Raw genomic sequence first — 14,983 nt, 5'->3', positions numbered from 1 at the left:
CACGTCCCTGCTTCCCTTCCCACATTTTTTTTTTTACAAAGCTACTCAAAGGGTTTCTTCTGCTAACACAATCATTGTGCATTTTTTGTGACAGATGTTCCTGTGAGGTAGAAAAAGCTCCACTAATCTGCAGATGGGTTTAATTTTCTGGATGTCATGTCAAGGGAAAATAAAATAAAAAATGGAAGCAAAAAAAGGGGGAGAAAGAAGAAGCAACCATAATTAAAATAAATTAATAGATGGTGGCAATTGATTGTGACTCAAATTGCCGGATCCTGACGCAGGGGCAAAACATGTTGCCCAGGGTTTATATCTTTTCCTTTTTTGAGAGAGAGAAAGGGAGGGGGACAGAGAAGTAGCACAGAATAATTTCCATTAGCTGTTCTCAGAGAATTTATTTTTTTAAAATGTACTTAATAATATATAAACCTAAATTTCAAGCTAGTCCATGATTTTCTCACATAGTTCCTTGAAGATGAATGACTACAAAAGCCCAGGAATAATATCCACCATGGCTATATGCTACCCCCAGTATCAGGGGCAGTTGCTGGGGAACATGCACAGGAGGGTTGCACTCAAGTCCTGCTTGCGCGTTTCCCATGAGCAGCTGGTTGGCCACTGTGTGAACAGAATGCTGGACTAGACAGATCCCTGGCTCTTCTTATTTATTTGTTACATTTTTATATCTCCCAATAGCTGAAGCTTCTTATGTTCTTAAAAAGCACTGCACCCTTCCAATAATCCAATAAAAATGGGATCACAGGGCAGCCCCTAAGCACTCATATCTTTCTTTTAAAGACTTTCCCCATATTTTTTTTTATCATGTAGCATTCCCACCACAAACGTATGAAGTTTGTGCCTTGACGGTATTTTCAACAACTCTCTTGGAGTTCTTAAATCATGTTTAGACCATTTGGTGCCAATAGAAAGCTTTAGTAATGGCTTTCTGCCTCAAATTTCATTGAACAAGTAAAGTTGTGGCCTAGTTCTTTATATACATGGCCAATTTCAAGCCTTATGATCATTCCTTGTTATATGCCATGCACATTTAACGAAGTATTAGAAATTGCTAAGCACCCCTCTCAAATAGTAGCATCCCCTGATACGTGCCCACAAAAAACCCATCTAATTATTATTCACAGTGCAATCCTATAAATGTTCACTCAGATGTAAGTCCCATTGAGCTCAATGGGGCCTACTCCCAGGTAAGTGGGAGTAAGCCCCATTGAGACTCAGTGTAGTGTAGATGTTAAAGTGCTGGACTGGGAGTGAGAAGATCCAGGCTCAAGTCCCCATTCACCCATGAAGCTCACTGGATGATTTTTGGCCTATCCCTGACTCTCAGCCTAACCTACCTCACACAGTTGTTGTGAGGATAAAATAGCGAGGAGTATGCTACTTCGGGTTCCTCGCAAGAGGAAGAAATAGTAGGATACAAATGTAATAATAAATAAAATAAAGAAATAAACTCCTATCAGCCTTAGCCAGCATAAATGGTGAGGGATTTGTATTGGATAAAGGTCCACACAGTACAGGATTCCAGCAATCAGCAAGTACTAGTTTCTCTACCACAAATTGTCTGATGATTGTCTGATAGACTGTGGTTTGGTTTCCCCACCTAATACTACTCCCAGCCATATCTAGAAGATGTAGATACTTTTTCAGATAGATTGTTCCTTATGTTCCTGCTTCAATCAGCTACATCAGACCCACAAAGCTCAGGCCCATGGGTTAAATTCAACTTGTGTGGGGTCTCAACTGGGCCCTCTGGGGTTTCCCAGATCCCTAAATCCCCTTTCTCTGGCTCCATTTGGTTTTCCCCGACTGCCAATCATTTTATGGTTTCTGGGTTTTCACTGGCCACTCCTTTCTAAGAGCAGTATCTAAAGTGTCATTCCATAAATTCAAATAGCGCTAAGAGATCTGCCCAAATCTTTCATTGTGCAAGCAGTTGCACATTGCGCTCACGCAACCAGCTGCACAATGGGTGAGGATAACAGGAGCTAAGTGCCACCCATTGCACAATGGATTGTGCGTGCATAATGCACAACCACTTGTGCAAGTGCGCTTGCACAAATGTAACTTTCGTTGAATTTTCCTTTTGCATGCAGTTTGGAACCTAGGGCCTTGCTAGATGAGGCGTTAGCGCGCTTTGAGGCCCGGTTTCCCTGCTGTGCATCCACATGACACACAGAGGAATCTGGGCCCAGGCCGCACTAAGGCCTCCTCTAACGCGCCATAAGCGAAGTCGCTTATGGTGCGCCTTTTCCGCAGCCCCGGCCTCAGGCCGGGGCTGCGGAACGTCTAGCAAGGTCCGTGGCTTTTTGCAGCTACTCACTTACTCCCGAGTAGCCGGGAAAAGCCATCAGGCCAGAGGGGGATCCCGGGGGGGGACATGGGGGGGGAAGGCCGGACCGGCAGGAGAGGGAGATGGCAAAGGGCGACACGGGACAGGGATGGATGGCGAAGGGCGACACGGGACAGGGAGGGAGATGGTGAAGGGTGACACGGGACAGGGAGGGAGATGGCGAAGGGGGACACGGGACAGGGAGGGAGATGGCGAAGGGCGACACAGGGGATGGGACAGGGCGGGAGGGCGGGGAAAGAGTGGGCAGGGGGCTTAATTTAAAAAAGGGTGGGGGGCTTAATTTTTTAAAAAAAGGCTCCTACCTTGTCCGCAGTCTTTGGGGCGCACGTGGCCCCTTTAACAAAAAAAAGAAAAGAAAAAAAGGCAGACGCTGCAGGGCTTCTGTAGTCCCTGCGCGTCGGCCATCTAGGAGGTGGGGCGGTGCGCGCTAAAGTTAGCGCGCCGTCGCCCTGCCTCCCTGCCAGGTTATCCGGCAGGGTCTAGCAAGGCCCCTAGTTTCTGCTAGCACAGTCCTATTTGCAATAACGGAATGACACCGTTAGATACTGCCCTAAAAGATTGAAACACCTCTTTTAAGGCTTAGTTACTGGCAGTAAGAGCCTTAAGCTAAAAACTACCAGTAGTTTTGCTAGTTTGCTCCTACTTCTTTTGTCTTTGGCTCTGCCCACCACTGGAATGTAGACTTTGAGAGCTTCTCCAAAATTGAATTTGACCCTTGGGCTGAAATATGTGATTGAAAAGGTAACTATGTACTGCTCCCCACAATGCATTTGTGTACATCATAGCAGGAATCTCTCATTGTTAGCTATGGAAGGGCAAAATACCCATGTACTCCTGGAACTCTGTGACAGACCCAGCAGAGGTAGCTGAGTGCATCCACTGGGATTTAAAGTCATCTGGCCATATAACATGAAACAAAATCAATAGCAGCATCGTTTAGTGGGTCTGACCCGTCATTCTGTACCACAATTGTCCTGAATGGCCAGATGACTTTTGTGTGGCATTTTTAATGACATTTTCGATTAAATCCTCCACTTATTTTGCTGACATAATTATTTTTTCCAGTTGTGCACTTGATAACCTGATTGTGTGAATCCATTACACGCAATGTGTAATGGATTCAGTGCACAATCAGTGATTGCATGCCATTCTCTTACCAATCCACCAGCAATGCAGGCCAAGGCAAGAGGGAATAATCCTATCAGGGGTTGGCTACTGCTGAAATTGTACATGGGAATTCACCTCTAGTGTACAGAAGGTAAAGCAACTCAGTAGGCCTCAACACCTTCACTATCCTGATAAACAGAGTCTATTCTGTGTGGTTTTTTTCTACAGAGAATGTTTTCCAGTACTCCCATAAATATAACATAAAAGACAAATATTGTAAGTAGTTGTGTGTGTTTTTAAAGGACTTCAGAATCTCTCTTCCAAAAGTCACTATCAATGAATGCTAGACCTGGTTTTCTTTTAGCAACGTGACACAACCTGCAATTTATGGCAGGTGCTAGGTTATTTTTTTCTCCTTTAGAAACTAGTTTTCTGCCTTTCTGTTTGGTAGTCTGTAGATCTACATACTTAAAGCTTTATCGAAAATGAATTTGCTTGCAATGCAAAAAGTTGTTTTTAAAATGTGTGCTGCTCTGGTTTACTTTTCCCCATTCACAGCATGGGTTACATGATATCCCCCCCTTTTTCTTCTTCTTCCGTGTACTTTGTGAAGCTCAGAATCAAAGCTAACAGGCATAAGGAGCTGCTCATGGCAGGGTTGCAGTAATATATCAGGCACTGAGACTTTCCCCTGTTTGATAACACAGCCAAAGCTTCTGGTGGGATTGCCGGAAAAGACATCAGAGCACACAGACTGAAGTCCATGGGGCACAGTCCTCTGTTCCTTCCTGCTGCAAATTAATTCTGTGATTTTGTATTCTCTTACTAGGTTTGATTGTTTTTGTACTATTATTATAGGAAGGCATACACTGCCCCAGGAATCTTAGGCTGAAGGGCAGTTAATGAGGTGCCTCTCAGCCTCTTCTGAGTATAGAAATTTGTTTTCAGTATCAGAACAGGATCAAGCTCACAGCCCTATCATGCAAAAATCCATTTCCTGTTAATTACAAGCTTTCTTTGTTTCAGAAGCCTAACTGAGGTGGGGAAAACCATTTTGTTGTTGGCACTGATAAACCATTGGGAGTCAGAAGCTCTTGGCATGTGGAGACTGCTGTCTCCGACTTCAGTGGAGCTGGGTTTTTGTTCTGGTTTTCAGTCAGGACCAGCCAGGACTCTAAAGGAGCTATCCAAGCTACTGAACCCTATGTCCCAAATGGTCACTTAAGTACCAACACTTGGCTATTTGTATCCAGGACAAGAAATAATAAACCCTACCTATTTATGTTTGATGTACCAGAAGGCCTAGGGATGGGTGAACGAGTGATGTTCAAGATTGCGAGCATTCTCTGAACGTCATCTCACTGCTCATCTCATACCTGATTCCCATTTGAATTTGCGATCGCTGCTCACTCTGTGCGAACAGGAAACTTGCGCAAATCAAGGGGCATGTCTACACCAGGGGAGGGGGACGATCTTTTAAAAAGACAGGACCTGGGGTGCACCAGTGCTCCAGTGCAAAAGTAAGTTTTAAAAAAGAAGAAAACCCCGACCCCGTTCTCCTCCTCACCCCTGATGGGCACGGAGCGCTTGAAGAGACTGTGGGGAAAATTGGGTTAAAAGCCATCCAAGTAATCCTGGGGAAATGGAGGGATTATCTCTCCCTGCTCCCGGGATCACCTGTGCATCAGGTGGCTGCACAGGGATGATCCCGGAGCGATGCCGGGGATAAGGCATCGTCTAGAAATGCCCAAGCAGCAGTCAAATGGGAGATTTGTGCAACTCTCCCCAAATTTGTACACATTCCCTCCACAGATAGTCTTATGAGTAGGGATGTTGCAGGAGCCTAATGGAGTCCAGGAGTCTAATGGACTCCTCCACGTCTGACCCAGTCGGATGCCCACAGCATGATCGCAAACCCACGCTCCAAACGCTTTCAAAGCCTGACGAGCACTCAGCCGCCAGCCGCCCTTGTGTGGCACAACGGATGTTCTGGAAAACAAGCTTGTGTGACCCAGCAAGTTGGGGGGGGGGATGGTTGCAGTGGCGGAATGAGGATCTGACAAATTGGATGCAGGTGCATTCACCCATCCATTCGTTCTGAGGAAATCTGAGCAAAGTAAGACATTTTCATGGATCACAGTGGGAATTGGGAACAAGACGAAAACATGCACATGTCCATCAATTTGCAAATATATTTTGCTGGACTCACACTCGCATTCAGAGCTTTGAATGGGGCATGCTCTCATGTTTTGCAAGCAAACACGAGGTTCTCATACATCCCTACCTAGGCTTGCAGAAAACAGCTCATCTCAAAGATTCACTTCTAGCTTGAACTAATGCATTATTAACAACCCTCTCAACTCTCCTAGCTGAAAATCCCCTCAGTTCAGCTCAGGTGCAGTGAGAAGCCTGGTTTCTACTGCAGTATGCTATTGGTGAAACTATGCACCTTAAAGGTCCTTCAAATGTTGAAGAAGAAGAACAAAATTGTTTCTTTCTTCCTCCTCTTGTGACCTTTCTTCATGGAAAAAAAGGAAAGAATCTCAGTGGGAAAGGCCTTCAGTCTATATAAGTAGAAACACTTTGAAGTGAACCTTCAGTGACTCTCAGCTTGTCCGCCCTTTTTTGTGAAGTACAACTAAAGTGCCTCTAATTAAAGGAAACCTCCCAGGCTAATATAGTCAATATAGACTGTCTGTTACCTGTCTTTTAATCCATGAGTCAAGATGCTGGGTGTAATATATGACATCTTCCTTTGATGGGTAAAGTAAAAAATTAGCTTGGGACTTATTGAACATATTTCCAGAAGTCATTGCTACATTTCTTACACTGGCAGAAGCCCCAATAGCTAAACCTGACAATACCATGTTGCTACTTGAAAGGTTTGTAGTACTTCTGTATAAGAGCACCAGTGGATTGAGCAAAGCCAATGTGGCAAGCAGCATCTCTTTTCAAGATGATGTCAATCTTTGGAGACTATTACACCAACATAGAACCCATAATGTATGCAAAAAAAGCAGTCAAAACCCATTTTATGCTAATTACGTAGTATCTAGCTGAGCCTGGTCTTGTTTTTTCCTTTTGTTTTTACTCTCGTGTACATGCATACAGTCTGATTTGGATTGGGGCCACGGTGTCCAGGACTGGAGGGTTATTAATTGCATTTATATCCCACCTTATTTCCTCCACAGAACCCAAGGCGGCGTACATAATCCTCCTCCTCCTCTCCATTTTAACCTCACAATAACAACCCTGTGGGGTAGGCTGGGCTGAGAGTCTGTGACTGGCCCAAAGTCACCCAGTGGGTTTCCATGGCTGAGTGGGGACTAGAACCCAGATCTCCCGACTCCCAGTCCAACACTTTAGCCACTACACCACACTGGCTCTTTCCCTCTACCATTTCCCCCCTGAAATCCCACACGCGCGCACACACACACACACACACATAGGAGGGAGGATTAAAAATCTCTCCATGGACTTCAATTAACCCCATGAGGAATTTCAAGGGGAAATGGTAGGGTTAGGGGAAGGAAAAAAAATAGACCAGCCTCCACTACACAATTAGTATAACATGTCATTTGGCCCACAGGGAGGGCGTGTAGGGGGAAAGGCATTTCAGAGAGATCCACAGGTAGGGATTGACAAATCCGCAAGTTTCACTTTCCCCCACATTCATTTCCCCACCTTTAACCTTTGGTGAACCCGCCAGAGGAGGAGTAGCGCTGCAAGCTCGCTGAGGCTGCATAAGCCATCAGCAAAGCATGGTTGGGGGAACTGCACACTTTACAGAGGCACACTTTGCCTTCCTCTCCCCTGCACTAATTGGGGCCTTAAGGCCATCTTAATGCAAGGTTTAAGGACCCGTTTGGCATGGGGCAGAGAGAGGGACAAACATGCAATTTCCCCAAGGAAATCATGTACTTTTCCTCTCCACTCCAGTGGTGTCAGCCTCCATTAGAGTGTAGGGGAAAATATGTGATTTCCCCAGCCTGGGGGAATTGTCTCCCCACCCCCATGCCTATCATGGCCTTAAAGGCCCTTAAAGGCCCTCTTGGATTAATAGGGTCTTTAAGGACACGATTGGCATGGGGGTGGAGGCAAAGCACCCTTTCTGGGGCCTCTGTAAAGTGATCTCTGTAAAATTCCCCTGCATACGCTCATGGTGTGCCCGGGGAACTGTGCACTTTCCATAGCATCAGTGCGCATCATCAAGTGTTCTGCCAGCCCGGCTGAGAAGCGCTCAGCAAACCCCAGGGGCGGGTGTTCCATGACTTCTTTATTCCCTAATTGTGGTAAATGCTTATCAAAAGCAAACGGAAATGAATTTCTCATCCATCCTTATCCACAGTTACCAAATCCTGCAGAATGGGGTCAGGAGAGGAAAGGTGGATCTCATGTGAAGAAGTCTTTGCCGTGCTCAGTAAGAAGGCATGCTGACGCAAGTGCTACAGTACCACCATGTTGCTCTATTTTCTGAAACTATTTTCAGTCATGGTGCTAATATTAGGCCAGTATTGCATATATGACTTTTCAGTGACAGTATCTTCTTGCATTGTTTGACTACATTTTCTAGTGAAGTGCAGAGATGTATATTTATTTAAAGAGATGTTACAAGGATTTCCTATTACATTTTGAATATGCAATGTGATTTTTGTCTATATACATATTTTACATGTTTCCATTGGGACCTTACAATCACCACTGGGAACATTCTCTCAAATGGAGAGAATATTTGATTATAAATGAAACATATATATATATATATATATATATATATATATATATATATATATATATATATATTTCAAAATGGGAGTAGATGTGGAGGGGCAGAGCGGAATCCATAGCAGGAAATGTTTAGGCATTATCACTGCACGTCCATGGCAAATTCAATGCTTTAAAGCCATAGTTCATGATTTGGTGCAAAATCAAACTGCTTACCTGCTGTGAGTTCCGGCTACCAACCTTGAGAGTCTCGAGCAGACTATGGAATAGGTTGAGATGTTTCACCCAGTGCAGGATGCAATGGTGACATTCTGCAAACTCAAATTGTACTAGCGTAGCTCACTGAATCTTTTCATTGCACAAATGGTTGCCCATTATGCTTGCACAACTGGTTAGGCCTGCACAATGGGTACAAAGCAGTTGCACAACCAGTTGCCTAGGCGGAATGCACAACAGGTATCACAACGCGTTGCACAACTGGTTGCACAAGCATAGTGTAAAACCGCTTGCACAAGCATGCTTGCACAAACGTAACTTTAGTTTGATTCTTCTCTTGGAATGACACAGTTGGATACTGACCCCCTGTTTTACCTGCCCTGCAGGCAAACTAAATAAACGAGAGGCTCCATTATTTAAATTAAACACCAGTTGTGATCTGAATTTCACTGGATGCCCTAAACTTAGCCCATCTGCTACATAAATAGCACTCCTGTTTATCTGGAATAAACTAAGATCATTCAAATAAAGGAAATTATGCAGATACAATTAGAAGTTGCTGATTCATAGTGTCGTCATATGTCGAAGTCGACTTGAAGGTAACTAACTAACTAACTAACTAACTAACAGTAATCTATCCAGTTGTCTTGTGGATTATGCTTAAAGTACAAGTTCATTGCTTGCAACATTTCCATAGAGAAAGGTGTTTTTTTCCCTTTTTCCTTTTTGTTCTTTTTTAAAATAAAAAAAACACAGTCTAAGTTGCAGAACACTTACTATGAGTTGTTGTCAAGTAGCAAACCTGTTTACTCTTTTTCCTACCCAGAAGCTGCAATTTTGACAGATGAGTTGTACAGTTTGAAGTTATCTAAACATCTGGAAGTGTACTATTTTACAGACACAAACTTTCTCTATAGTTACTGGATTCCTAATGCAATTCAGGCATCAGAGTTAGAGATATGGCTCGACATTTTTGCCCCTTTGTGGAATTTCCTTGAGGGAAGACTGAAAGGGAAGGAGGAGGTAGGAAAGGGAGAAAGGCAGTGAGAGAGTGCGAGGAATTAGAACATCTTACGAACAGAGAACAGAATCACACAACGACACTAGAACAATGGATTCCAAGACACAGTAGTATGACAGATGGACACAGACAAGACGTAAGATTGCTACCCGGAGGGAGGGTTGGGGAGGGGAGGGGGAAAGCAAAAAGTCTTTTTAAAAATCAACACAAAAAGTAAATAAATATAAATATTGGGGCTGCTGAAGTAGCCAATGGTATTTGCACAAATTATCCAAAAAGAAAGTCAATTGTAACAAACTAAAATGATTTTTTTTAAAAAAATAAAATTAAACCAATATTATCCCCACCTCCACCCCTCAAAAGTACACTATAGAATTGCTGGGTTAGCCTGAATGCGTCACTCTGATGAAACAAGATGGCGTCATCACAGCCCATGCATTAGTCAATGGAGGCCGTTAATGGTTAGTTATGTCAGCTAATTACTACTGCATGCCACGAAAATGCGCTTGCACTGACCCCAAAAGAAACAAAATCATACAACAGATATTCTGCACTTGCAATAAAATTCTTTTTATGCCATCAGCAAGTTTATATGTGGGGAATGTGCTGGGGACTTGAGGAGGGTTTTTAGAGGGACTTCTTCCCTGCTACATATTTTTTTAAGAGCAAAACGTATCTACAAAAGAGTAAGGAGAGAAAAAGGCACTCCACAGAAGCAAAAGGGAAGGAGGAGAAAGTGGGGGAGAAGGCAGAATAAAATAGGGGGAGGAGGAGCAAGAATCTTCATTCTTTTGCACACAACTTTCTCGGGTGAATTTATTTCGATATGGAAATTTGGAATATTTAGGATGGCAGGAAAAGATTTTGTTGCCTTCGTTTGATTGCAGATCTATATCTCTCTTTGAGTTGACTGAATTATTATTTCATTGGAATTGCTCCAGAAATAATGGTTCTTGTTGTTGTTTTTTAAGTACAGCAACAGCTTCCAAATTAAAAAGAAAATGGCAATGTGGTACCACCATGATTCAAATAATAATAATAATAATAATAATAATAATAATAATAATAATAATTTTTAAAAAATACACGGAACTATCAACCACCAAAAATTCATGCGGCACAAGATGAGGTGAAACGACAGAAAATGTTCTTCAAATATATACAATGAGTATATCTATCTATATGTGCTCAGGGCTCATCATGGAGATATTGATAGATATACGTGTATAATTTTTAAAATCCTCCCTGCCCTCCCCTAGGATAACTGGTGGATGAAATTATCATTGAAAGAAACTTAACATAAAATAAAACCCAAACCACTCTTTTTTTAAAAAAGAAGCAACTTAGCATGCTTTGTACACAAATAACAGTATCATGCATCTCTCCACATTAGTGGATGACAGGATTAGATGAGGGCATGAATTTCTGTGTAAACACGTGACTGGATGATGAGGGCTCTTTCTAAAATTGGTTTTACATTATTCTGTCACATATGTGTATATATATGTACACACACATACATATACACACATATATTGTACATAGTGTACAAAGCCTTCAGAGGGCCCTTTGGTACTTAGACAGGAAAAGGGTCAATACGTTAAAAATAAATCATCAAAAATACAAAGTAAAATAAAAGGAACCCTATAAGGCATCTGCATGAACAATAAGTAAAACTTGCTCTTTTGTTTTTCTTGTGGCAAAAAAGGACTAGAAAAAGTGCAGGTAGCTAGGAAGTTCCATCAAGCAGCCTTTGTTGTTGCATAGCTAGAGGTGTGCACAAATGGCCTCTCTAAATTCCCCATCCTAGGGTGACCATATAGAAAGGAGGACAAGGCTCCTTTATCTTTAACAGTTATATAGAAAAGGGGATTTCAGCAGGTGTCATTTGTATGCATGCAGCACCTGGTGAAATTCCCTCTTCATCACAACAGTTAAAGCTGCAGGAGCCTTGCACTCTCTTGTAGAGTGACCAGATACAAAAGAGGGCAGGGCTCCTGCAGCTTTAACTGTTGTGAGGAAGAGGGAATTTTACCAGGTGCTGCATGAATAAAACTGATGCCTGCTGAAGTTCCTTTTTCTATACAACTGTTAAAGATAAAGGACCCCTGTCCTCCTTTCCATATGGTCACCCTAATTTACTTCAAGAAGGATGCAGACAAGCTGGAGGGGGTTTAGAGGAGGGCAATGAGGATGATCAGGGCTCTGGAAACAAAGCCCTATGAGGAGAGAGTGAAAGAACTGGTCATGTTGAACCTTGAGAAGAGAAGACTGAGGGGAGACATGATAGCACTCTTCAAATACTTGAATGGTTGCTACACAGAGGAGGGCCAGGATCTCTTCTCAATCATGCCAGAGTGCAGGACATGGAATAATGGGCTCACGTTTCAGATTCTGGCTGGACATCAGGAAAAAACTTCCTGACTGTTAGAACAGTATGAGAATGGAACCAATTACCTAGGGAAGTCATGGGCTCTCCCACACTAGAAATCTTCAAGATGCAGCTGGGCAGCTGTCTTTCAGGTATTCTTTAACGTGGATTCCTGCATTGAGTAAGGGGTTGGACTTGATAGCCTTATAGGCCCCTTCCAACTCTACTATTCTATGATTCTATGATATATAACACACCCTGATGTTGTAGTATGCAAGACCAGTTTCTTTAAGAGATATGCCTCAATTGTAGTAGCAAATCCCTTTCTTATTTGGGTGGGTGTGGCTTTCTTCATGATCCAGCTAGATGTGTGCTTGTCTGTCTGAGTATAACAGGCCCAAGCTGTGAACTTCTTGAGTTGGTATCTGTTATTCTTGAATAAAGAACATTCTCAAGGTTCCTCTGATCCTTGCTGCTTTTTAAGGCAGACAGTTGGAAGGTCTTCTCACACTGGGAATACTTTCCTCCATACCCATAGAGGTAAAGAAGGAAATACCACACAGATCAGGATGGCATCATCATCATCATCATCATCATCATCATTTCTATGGAGCGTTTCTACATACAGACTCTTGTTAAAAAAAGCCTGCTGGCTTTATGCAGTGGTGTCAGCTTCATCTTATCAAGCTTCTTAGAAGAATAAAATACATTTGTATTCTGGAATAACAATGAATAAACAAAGACAGGAATTCCTGGCAGGGTAATAAAACTAGAGTTGGCACACACGAATTGTATGAACCTAGGGGGAAGAAGTAGGCATAAAACCATAGCTAAGGACTAATATTATGTTAGAAGATTTTGCAACAGTCTTGCTGTTTTGAAGTAAATGCATCGGGGGGGCAGTTTAATCAACTTTCCAATTATGCCCCACAGAAGGTTCATAGGGTCTGTGGTAGGGGTGTGCACTCCGCACTAGAAAGATCTGGTAACCGCTAACATCCACGGAACATTTGGTCTTCCAGAGCGGAGATGGGCCACTTCCAAACCCATTGAGTAACTTCAGAGCAGAAGCACACCCAACAGGAGCTTCTAACGTCTCCGAAATTATCTGGCTGTTTTTCAGGCATCAATGCTGTACAAGTTTGTGTGTGTCTCAATTGAATATCTCCATATTTGGAAGACGCTGAGTGGGGTGAGGGGTAGCTTTGATATTGACATCTGTCGCCAACCAATTAGGAATTGCCACAGCGCTGTCCATGACTGTGTTCTCCTCCAATTGCAGTGTTCAGGGGAGTGGAAACACTAACTGCCTGCTGGTTCTGGCCATGGGGGAGGGAGAGGGAGCATGTTTCCGCAGTGGGAAAGTGCTGCTGGGCTGGCTGGCTGGCATTGGTAGTGAGGAAGCTTTGACACCTGAGTCAGGTGAGCTCTTTATTTCAGTTAAACTCTTACTCCTATTGGCTGGCTGGGCGTCCAGTGCAGGGACGGACGGACGGACTCTGTTCAATAGATCTGGAGGGCACCAGGTTGGAGAAGGCTGGAGCAGAAACTTCCACCAGCAGCAGTGGAGCTCTGCATCAGCAAAGTAAAGGATAAGAGCTCCCTGCATAAATGTGCAGGGGAGGATTAACGTGTGTGTGTGTGTGCATGTGTGTGTGTGTGTGTGTGTGTGTGTTTAAGCGGGATGGAAATAGTTTGAGGGGATTGTTTTTTTAAAAAAAGTCTAAAAAATCAAGGCATAAACTGACCTGTTACAAACTTGGCATTCCTAAAGCCCTACTTAAGAGCTATCACTGTGCCAAGTTTCACCTCTTTATCTTTAAAGATGAGGGAGTTGTAAGCATTTCCACTGACCAGAGTGATTATCTGAAAACGGGTGGTTCTCTGACTGATAATCTGACAGGGTGGATTAAGGGGAGCCGCTTTGAAATTTGGGCAGAGAATCGCCTCAGTAGAGCTCTGGGTCAAATTTAGAGGTGGAGAAGACCCACCTTGCACACCTCTAATAAATTTCACAAATGGATTTGAATGAACTGGAGTTGACTGATGGTGGTTATAGGGAGCACACAACTACCCTGTTTAAACAGCTCCACTGGTTTCTGGTCTGTTTCTGGGTACAATTCAAAGTGTTGGTTATGACATAAGCCCTACACAACTTGGGTCCAGGTTATCTGAAAGACCATATTCTCCCTTAGGAGCCTGTCTGTGCCCTGAGATCTTCAGGGGAGGCCCTTTTCTTGGTCCCACCACCATCTCAGGCATGCCTGGTGGGAACACAGGAGAGGGCCTTCTCAGTAGATGCTTCAAGGCTCTGGAACTTCCTTCCCAGGGAAGCTAGGCTGGCTCCCTCATTGCTGTGCTTCCAGAGGCCCGCAAAGGCTTTTTTTGTTCCGGAAGGCCTTTAAGGAATAGTCTGGACCTCTGTTTACGTGTTGGATTTTTTAAAAAATGTTATTTGTATTTTAAATGTTTTAATATTAAAACAGGTTTAATTATATTTTCAACTTTTGTATATTTCTATTTATATGTATCTGTTTTAATTTTGTAAAGCTGCCTTGAGGCCCAATATTGGGAAAAGGCAGGATACAAATTATTATTATTATTATTATTATTATTATTATTATTATTATTATTATTATTATGTGCATGATTACCAATTGATATCGATAATGCATGTTTTTCCCAATTGAAAAGAAAATGCCCCTGTACAGGAACGCGAGCAAGACAAGCCGAGTTTTGAGGAAGAATTTGGAGAACCTGAATGAGCTCAAACTTTGCATGTTCACCTCTCCCTAGCATTCACTTTCCATCTTAAATCTCTCTTGATCTCAGAAACACCATACAGGGTTTAGCTGCGAGACACCAAGAAGCAGCAAGTCCACCTGGACTGTGTAGTGCTTCCAGTCATCAGCCACCTGTGATCAACTAGATGGCTAGCAAAGTTGTGACAAGGCAAAATTGTTAGGTGGGGCCATCTTCCATTTCTGTAGTGAGAGACAGAGTAACGATATATAGATCCAGATAAAACCAATTCTGACAAGCAGCTCAGATCTGACAGTGCCAAAATCTCATGAGTGCCCATCACAAGGCCTTTTTAAAATACATTATCACGTTTGGAAATTTTCCAGTGTGGTGGTCTACAGGCAAAAGGGGTATCCCATTAGACAAGGGGACT

At 43.0% G+C, this 14,983-nt stretch overlaps 1 protein-coding gene across 9 annotated transcripts in view; it reads right to left on the bottom strand.

Annotated features, from left to right (window-relative positions):
* NRXN3 (neurexin 3) overlaps positions 1-14,983 on the bottom strand; it is a 1,089,604-nt gene that overhangs the window by 36,558 nt on the left and 1,038,063 nt on the right. The window contains exon 17 of one of the 9 annotated variants that reach the window (XM_063117930.1): positions 8,630-8,636. The exons of the other annotated variants lie outside the window; for them this stretch is intronic. Coding sequence (XP_062974000.1) covers positions 8,630-8,636 — 7 coding nt within the window. The remainder of the gene's footprint in view (positions 1-8,629; positions 8,637-14,983) is intronic. 9 annotated transcript variants of the gene reach the window in all.

This window comes from Elgaria multicarinata, chromosome 2 (assembly GCF_023053635.1).
Source record: "Elgaria multicarinata webbii isolate HBS135686 ecotype San Diego chromosome 2, rElgMul1.1.pri, whole genome shotgun sequence".
In the NCBI taxonomy this organism is placed as follows: domain Eukaryota; kingdom Metazoa; phylum Chordata; class Lepidosauria; order Squamata; family Anguidae; genus Elgaria; species Elgaria multicarinata.
The sequence above is the reverse complement of the archived record's forward strand: the minus strand, read 5'-3'. Positions and strand labels throughout refer to the sequence as shown.